Source organism: Haliotis rubra, unplaced genomic scaffold (assembly GCF_003918875.1).
Source record: "Haliotis rubra isolate DU_JTF1 unplaced genomic scaffold, ASM391887v1 Scf232, whole genome shotgun sequence".
In the NCBI taxonomy this organism is placed as follows: domain Eukaryota; kingdom Metazoa; phylum Mollusca; class Gastropoda; order Lepetellida; family Haliotidae; genus Haliotis; species Haliotis rubra.
Genome location: NW_025766359.1, coordinates 551,888 through 561,029, shown reverse-complemented (window position 1 = coordinate 561,029; position 9,142 = coordinate 551,888). Strand labels below are relative to the sequence as shown.

The 9,142-nt window shown below is 41.0% G+C and overlaps 1 protein-coding gene across 1 annotated transcript; it reads left to right on the top strand.

Moving 5' to 3' along the window:
- Nucleotides 1–341: 341 nt before the first annotated feature.
- On the top strand, nt 342–3,226 carry LOC124278141 (uncharacterized PE-PGRS family protein PE_PGRS44-like). The gene is made up of 3 exons (XM_046713879.1): nt 342–371; nt 756–818; nt 2,113–3,226. The coding sequence occupies exons 2-3, from the start codon at nt 767–769 to the stop codon at nt 2,865–2,867; spliced, it is 807 nt and encodes a 268-aa protein (XP_046569835.1). The 5' UTR covers nt 342–371; nt 756–766; the 3' UTR covers nt 2,868–3,226.
- The last annotated feature ends 5,916 nt before the right edge of the window (nt 3,227–9,142 follow it).

Sequence of the window (9,142 nt, the reverse complement as noted above, 5' to 3'; positions counted from 1 at the left end):
GCCCCACACTGCAAGTTATCTGAATATAATGCATCATGTCACATGGTATACAACGCATAACTAAATACGTCAAAAACACCAGGAAGATCCTTACTCCAACAAGTTGATTTAGTAAACAATTTGTGTCACATGTCGGCCGTATGATGTCGATATAAGCGGACAGTATAACGATAACACATTCTACGTATAACTGACGATGTCCGTGGAATTAACGACATCGTCCGAGACAACACGCGCCTGTCAAAAGCAATGGATAGTAGAGCCAGTGAGCGACCTGTCCCCGTGCCTATAAAACAAGAGGGCATCGCTTCCCCCTCACAAGCCCATTGGTTTGCCCTACTACACACACCGTTGGTCCAAGTGCGTCAAAGGTAGGCATTCTGTTTTCTAAGTCGATTATATACGTCAAAATGTAGCTCTTCACTTAAGTATCTTTGTCTCCCTAAAGATGCGGTAAGTGTTTGTTTATATTTATTTCCATTTGTTATATGTGTTTCGGGTGGTCTTTTTTCATTTTGATTTCCTTTTGAGACGTTTTAAATCAATCACCAAAAACACCATTACACCATCACTCGGACACCTATATGTTTGGAATCATCTCACAACTTACATAAATCAGTTGAAAAGTAATGTTGATAGATGTTTGTTAAAATATACAACGTTGTATTTTCAAGCTTAGGTTCCCCTTTGTAAAACTGTTTCTGATATCCATGGATAATACTGATACATACGCATATTTCTTCTGATTTGTGCAGTTAAGAACAAGATGGCAGCATTCAGGTGTGCTGTTTTGGCTTTGGCTTTCGTCTCGATAAACGGTAAGTGTCGAATTGTTCTCAGAATGCTGAATACCTTTAAAAATATGTAGGCTATTTCTTGATAAACTCGAATACTTTATGTACATGACAACACGTTGAAGGCTCCTTGTATGCATGATGTGAATGATTAGCGGAAATATCAAATGGTAAAGACACCTAAAATTGTCAAATCCATTCTTGATGTAGAATCGAAATGTGACTTCCCAACACGCACGTGTTCTCTTGAACACCTTAGGCGAACCCTTACCAACCACTTATGAAAATAACGTAATCACAATGAGCACTTCGTTTAAGATTCGTTGAGTACAGAAAAAATATAATAATGCTCCCACTTAATCACGTTTTGCTTGTTGCAAGAGGTGACAATATGGGACCGAGTGTTCATGGCTCAGGGTCTGTGGCATGGGTGATTCAGTAGACAAACCTACTGTGTTTTATAAACACGATGTTATTCCACTGCGTAGACATCTCTTATGTAAACTTGGAACCGTATTTCGCCGTTATATAGCTGTGCAGTACAATCCAGTACATAATTATTATCACGAGTGAGTGAGTTAATATGTTATCAGTGTTATGATAGAAACCTTGCACCTGGTGGGTAGCTTAAGCATTTCCATTAATAATCCGACCAAATATGTTTCTAGGTTATCTTATTTCCCCCAAACTACAGTTATATATAACGTATGTGATGCCCAACAGAGGCGCACTCCTACAAAAACTGAAGCGTCCTTTTAGACCTTGGATGTGATGGATAACGTCTGTGTTGTTATCATCCGCTCATTTGTCATTGCACACATTTACATATTACATGCACGAGACTGGGGATGAACCACGGAAGTACAACTAAAGTCTAAAGTTACATATCTTTTAGCCGCATAGAAGTATTAATTCCAAATCGTAAACCGAAATAGTTGTGAAAATGCTATTTGAATGCCATTATTGGCTAATACATGCATTTTGAATATGAGCGACATTGTTGATATTAGGAAGGAAATTTAGACATGTATTTTGCTCTTTCCGCATTACACGTGCTAGTGGAGCAGGGCTTGCTGACCTTTTCGCGAAAATGTGGTTTCTTCACTATTTTAACGTTTAACTTCGATTATTAAATTCTAAGAGATATAAGAACCGTTATCTTCTCATGTGACGAATCCAATTATCTTAACACAGAGCACATATCTGAAACTAATTATTACGACATTTTTACAAGGCCGATGTCAGCCCATGAGGTTTACTACTGTAACGTTCTGTGATTCTCCGACACAAGACATAAATGCTCTCCACTTTGTTCCAGCCCAAGGTCCGACAGGTCCGACAGCTGCTCCAACCGGTGGAGCGCCAACAGGAGCTCTTGGAGGATCCATGGGGGCTCCAACAGGTTCACCGACAGGTCCAGTGCGTGGCCCTATGGGCGGTCCCATGAGCGGTCCAATGGGTATGGGTGGTTCCATGAGCGGTCCAATAGGTATGGGTGGTCCCATGAGTGGTCCAATGGGTATGGGTGGGCCGATGAGGGGCATGGTTCCTCCATACGGAGGAATGAGCGGCAATTACGGAAACATGAATACTTACGGAGGATTTGGTGGTCCAAGAGGAGGCTTTGGCATGGGTCCCTTTGGCAAGAGAAGAAACCAGCGCCAGCAACAAGGATTTGGAAACCCAATGTCATTCCTTCCATTCATGGGCAGTGACGCGGGAAGAAACATGTATTTCATGTCTCAAATGATGGGAAGACAGGGCGGCAACAGCATGCTTCCATACCTCTTTTTGAACGGTGGACTAGGAGACAACATGATGAACATGCTCCTCTTCAGCGGTATGGGTGGAATGGGAGGCGGCCGAGGCGGTCAAGGAATGATGAATGGTATGAATCCACTTACGGCACTGGCTCTCGGCGGCGGTGAACTCAGCAATGCACTTCCCTACTTCTTCATGAACCAAGGACAAGGAGGCCAAGGGAGGGGTATGCAGGGCGGTATGCAAGGTGGCCAACGACAACAGGGAATGAACAGTGCTCTGCCGTTCTGGCTGCTTGGTGGAAACCTCTAAGTAGTCCACAGTTGTGTTCCTGGGGGGTTAAATCAATTGGGACAGAGACATTCCAGACTTTGACTATCAGTTAACCTATACGGTTAGAAGTTAACCTGGTCACACATTGGCTCATAGCTCAAGTTTTGGTACGAACATACGGTCTATATTTAAAAGCCTTCTAAAGAAATAAGAAGGTTCAATAATAAAATAGGTCACTCTGCCCATTCACTTTAACTGAGGAGATCCAGAAGAGACATTTATTGTTGCGAATGGAGTCAAAATATTTTGTATTTCATTCAAGTATTTTGTTCCGTGCATAATCAAGGTACTTGTTAGTATTACTGAAATGACGGCGGGCCCATAAAACTTACAGACAATTGTACAGGTTCCCTGGTATAACCCGCGGCTGTGTACCTCATGTTGGCTGTGTAATAAACAACTCGAATATGTTACATACGATTGCTTTATTGTTGCCTGATTTCTGCTCACAAAGGTTTTAAACACTTATGACATGCTGACAATGAAATGTGATTCATTTCTGCTGTAGAAGTGTGCGTTTCAGAATATACAACGTATTGATTCCAGTCACTCTTTACCGTAACTTATAGAAATGTCTCTCAGTGTCAGGTGTCAACATGAAACACCTTTAATAAAATTGGCTAAGTCAGCTTAACAGAACTTTATTATTCTGTTGAATTACTGGAGAACACAGATGGTCCTGCAGTCTGTGGGTGTCCAGAATTGCTTTGCTGGTCATCAGTCACCATCACCGATAGGTTGATTTGGGGTTCGAACCCATCTGTAATTGAGTTACTTAATCGTTCTGTGTGAAGTCAGATTAGAATGCCTGTCTTACGTGATAGCTTATATAATTACTATTTGCCATTTTCTCAATTGATGCTTAGGTTAAACGTTTTATGAACGGCTTAAGAGTTACTAAACCTCAAGGCACCAAAGCACTAGAAAAGCTCTCAGAGACATGTGGATACGTTAGTGTTGGGAGAGTGCTTTCATGACAAATATACACCATGTACGCATCATTTCAAGTCCACACACCCTCACTCTCACGTACAGGGCCCTTATTCTCGAAACGTTCTTAGCCCTAAGAATTCTTAACTTATCGTAGCCAATGGGTTAAGAATGGGCTTAAGAAGTTCTTACGGCTACGAACGTTTCGAGAATAGCTAGCCAGATCTCTTAGTTTATTCGCACGATGGCAAGCGAATGCATTGTTCTTTCCAAACGCCTAAAATAGAAAGACCAGGAAGACACTTCATACTAGAAGGTAAGCAAAAATGTTATACTTTGAGCTGTGGAGTATACTTTAGTCAGCAATATCAGGTGGAGTTTAATTCCTCTGACAGACAAATGTATAGGATGACGGACTTGTGTGATATTCCCATTAAACGTTGCATTCACGAAATCCTCTCTATGATTAAGGTGTAAATTTAAAGACAATAATTTACGAGTGGCGAGAATTCTAAATTGAAAGGAATATTGTTATCTGAAAATAAACTAAGAAAAATGAAAGCATTCCCGATAGCGCCAATATACAACCTACATCTCCCTTCCCGTGGGGGTAATACATAGTCTCCCGAGGGTTCAAGCCACATCTTGCACATTCGGTAATGAAGTTGTTCATACATTATTTAATAGACGTAGGAGATATTCAATTAGATGGTGCCAAAACTATTGATATATATCTTTAATGAGATGAATAGATTGGCAGCGTAACAGGGACATCTGACAGCTTTACAGTAGTCGTGGAAGGTCAGGTGACCAGAGATTTCAACAAGCCTTATACTCAGATGCTTGATGGGCATTTAGAAGTTGGGAGGTAACACAACAACGTATGGTATGGATTTACAACTTCGTTAATATTTACAACACGACGTTTCTGGGCTACGTCTTGCCCCTTCATCAGGTGAATGACAGAATATGAGTTCAAAGAGATGTTTATACAAAGGACGTACAGAATGTTTATACACTGTAAAGGATTGGACATACATGATAGGATTGATTGGAAGCCACTTATGAAAACAACAATAGGAAAACACTTATATGAAAATCACAGCATGTACAGTGATCAGGGGAACAAGGGAAAACATGTACATTGAAAGCATTATTCTATGCACCATGCATTCGGTAGAAAAACGCCCTGATCCCTGTTGATTTCAGGTTTGGTGCGGTGGATCCAGATGGCCTCCATCAATTTCCTTTTCCGCCAATTGCTGATGTTGACGGCCAAAATGTCAGTGTCATCCCAATTGATGGTATGGCTGGGATTTCTGATCACATGTTCTGATAACGCTGATTGCATGTCCGAGCTTTTCACCGATGCTTTGTGCTCTTTCATACGAATACATACAGGCCTGCCTGTTTCACCTATGTAGGTGCTGCCACATGTTCATTTCAATTTGTACACACATCCTCTTGGGTTAGGGGTAGTTACACAGCTTCCTTTACGACTGGCTTTTAATAAAGATTTGAGGATTTTGCCAGATGAGAAGGTAGTGTTAAAGCTGGCAGTTTTCTTTAGAAGTCTACTGATGTGACGACTGATGGATCCAACATAGGAATATTTATGCAAATAGGGGATGGTTCAGGCTTAGTAGGAGGTTGATCTTGATGTTCTAACGTCTTTTTGGTGGTGGTTTCTACTATGTGTCTCGGGTAGCCATTGAGGAAGATGAAGGTAGATTTGAGGTGGGTTAATTCTTGTTGTAGATTGGAGGGACTGCATATGTTCTTGGCCTCCATCCTGCTCAACCATCTGAACAAACAACACCAGCGTATCCAGTTCACCATGGAGACTGAGAAACTTCATCAACTCCCTTTCCTAGACATCATCAACTCCCTTTCCTAGACAAGTTGTAAATCCATACCACACGTTGTTGTGTAAGCCTTCTACTCTTTTTGGAGATTTTGTCAGGATCGAATCCCGTATAATGAATGAAATACAGAAGTCAAAGTATATGATTTGTGACACTGTTTGTGACATCACTCATGTAGGCCTGCATGACGATCACTTTGTCTTTACGTCGGGTAAGACTGCTTTTGGAAGAACTGCCAAGAATATTGACCTGGCACACTTTTAGCCATGTCCAAGAATGATGGACCCGTTCCCCAAACGATCACAGAGCTACGACTGTCATAAATCTATTGAAATTACGATCGTCTTTCGCTTTGAGCCACGAGACCTGGACGGTACTATTTTCGCATCATTGCATTCGTGTGACAAGCGGTGTACGGTCTCTATTCGCCTACATTTCAATTCGCCTTCAACCCATATCGCATACAAAAACAATGTTAGCTAATTGGGTTTAGAAAATGCACCCCCATACTCAAATAATGAGCGTGACTCACTGGTCAGGGCCATACTAATCTTGATCGACTGTTGTTATAAGGATATGTACTTGAGTAGAGATGATTAGAGCCTCCACTAAGAAGTTACCACTGGGTTATAATAAAATGAAAGGGATTAATGCATAAGCTAAACTGTAAAAGCAATGATGAGATATAGTTTATTTCTCTCTGTAAAATACTCAGTTCTCTGCCACTAATAGGCTTTAAACCAACTTAACCCTATAAAACTGGGTGTTCGCCAAGTACTGATAGTCACAATGGCTAATCTGCAGAGGGCAGAGTTCATTTAAGTCTCAGAGAGGAGGAAGACAGGTACTACATGGTGGCCACAAGTATCGAATGAATGTAGTGAGACAAGTAGCCACACACTGGAAGTGCGTCATAGATCAATGTAAGGGTAAATGCAGTACCATTGGCGACCACATATCTTCCGTCACAGAACACAACCAACCTCCTCTGGTGAATGAAGAAGAGAACAGACTCCTCACCAGACTGAGACAACGTGTTCGTGATGAGATACAGCCCATCCAACTGATCTACAATGAAGAGATCCAGAACCTATATAGATGATGAAGATGCTGCTGCCACTGTTGCTTCCTTTAACAGTGTTCGATCAGGGCTCAACCGTCAACGTGCAAAAGTTCTACTACCTGTCCCACGGGTGTTCAATCTAAACTACATGTTCAATCAATCGTTCTTAGATCAGATTATAAGATATCTTGTCACAAGTGAAGGATACAGAATAACCTCAATACAAACAAACAGACAATTTTTAAGGTTTTTATTGTTTATATTTAGGTTCCTGGACTGAGACTTGAGACGGCCGGCAGTCAGTGCCTGATGGTAGACGAAGGAGATGAGAACAGGATGCTAATCTTCATAACCACAGAGATGGTGAATATACTTGCTTTTGTATTTTGTCCTTCACCTACTTCAGCTAGAAGAGTCCAATTTTATATCATAGGGGTTACACTGGTTTATCAAAACGTAATCAACAGTCAACAGACCATCAACTGTTGTTTTAAGACTGTAGGCGTATTGGGATGTAGGCGAATAGAGAACAACCCCAATGATGACACCACAAATCAAAACATGCATTCTTTGTGCTCTTCAGATAAGACACAACTTCAGATTCTGCCAGGCTGGAGGTGCTCTTTCAGCCTGAGAAGTCTGGCATCTAGTTCCCTGTACACACGCCTTCGTACCTTGGGCTGGGCACACAAAATCCATCTGGGCACGTTTTGCCTTGTCTGTTGATTCAATGTTCTTGGTGTTTGTGACAAACAGGAAGATGTTCGGATAGGCTTTGACGATCAGGTTCTTCAACTTATGATGCCACCCATCAAGATGGCTGTACGTCCTGAACCCAACATTGCCGATACAAAGACCAACCACAGCTGTGTAACTTTAACTTGCCTTTCAGTAACACTAATATCATCATGTCGTTAAAGGTAAGTGAAACTGCATTAATTACCCTTTCTCCAAACCCAACAACAAACCCTTCAGTAACTGGTAAATGGGTTGTTCAGTTAGTTTATGGGGAAAATCATTTCCCTTACTGCCTACATTAATTTTGTAGGCAAACTGGGATGTAGGCAAATTGGGATTGTAGGCAGAATGGTATGTAACCCTTTCAAAACACACACACACACACACACACACACACACACACACACACACACACACACACACCACACCCCCCATGCTTGACCGCACACATATGGAACAGCCATGTTCAGGTCGTAGGCTATAGTTTGGCATAGGCTCTAGGTACTATCAATTCGTCCACTTACAGGATGTGACAGGCATTGGGTTCTCATGATCTTGTCATTGCCAGTATCAGCGTCATGTCTGCAAATTGAGCATGTGTCCATTGTTGTCCTAGATCAGTGTTGCAATGTGTCATCACTCATCAAGACGTCTGAGGTATACAATGCTTACTTCCCACATCCAAACTAATTTAAGTTTTATCGCGGCCTGCCAGCCTAACTTTGAAGGAAATTTCGAAGTGATGTCGAAACACATGGAGCTGACAATCCTAGAAACCGGTGTATCGAAAGATAACTAGTGGTCAGTGATGGCCATATCACCTGTCACCGTGATAACTCACAGTAGGAATATTGCTGTCAGCTTCCGCCGATTCTATCACACTGTCGACATGCGGGTATGTCCAATCCTGTGAAACTTGCGTTTCCAGACATATGGGCATATCTTTCACTCACGTAAGCCTTTGATAGTACCTTACAACTGGTTATTATTACGGTGGCCTCTTAATCGTCCAGTTGCAAACACTAGTGTGTACTAGAACGGTTTGGGAAATATACACGTTTGAAATTCAAATATTGTACCTGTGATTTTAAATTTCTCTTTGCCCACGTGAAAAGAAACAAGAAGATATCAATAATTTTACACATTGATAATCACAATACAGAACCACAATTTTTGATAATCAAACGATACTCAGGTTAATAATCATGTTTATACATGGAGCAATACAAAACGAGATATGAGGTTTGTTTGTCGTTGATATATGACAATAAATCTTATATAATGCGAATGGCAAGAATAGCGGCATGAAATCAACTTGATATGATATTGGATATGGATTAACTGTCCAGGAATTTAAAGCATGGTGTATTATGCAGATTGACACTAAACTTTTGGTAATGCATATTTTTAATATCTTTTTTGTTTATTCGTTTAAGTGTAAAAGTGTAAAAATATACCTTCATGTTTCTCCATGACTTAACAGGAACCTATTTTTAATGTCACGGTGATCGCCTATTAAATATTTACCTATATAACTGTCATTATTGATTGCTTTGATCAACTCATTCCGGGCGTGGGTTGGATTAATGTAATGTGTGACAGGTGACGTAGAGGAGTACAGTTATATTGTCCAGTTTCAACTCTTAGAGGAGCAACAC

Coding starts and splice junctions, on each gene's coding strand:
- LOC124278141 (XM_046713879.1), top strand. CDS start 767: ATGGCAGCATTCAGGTGTGCTGTTTTGGCTTTGGCTTTCGTCTCGATA. Junction 819..2,112: donor GGCTTTCGTCTCGATAAACG/GTAAGTGTCGAA, acceptor ACTTTGTTCCAG/CCCAAGGTCCGACAGGTCCG.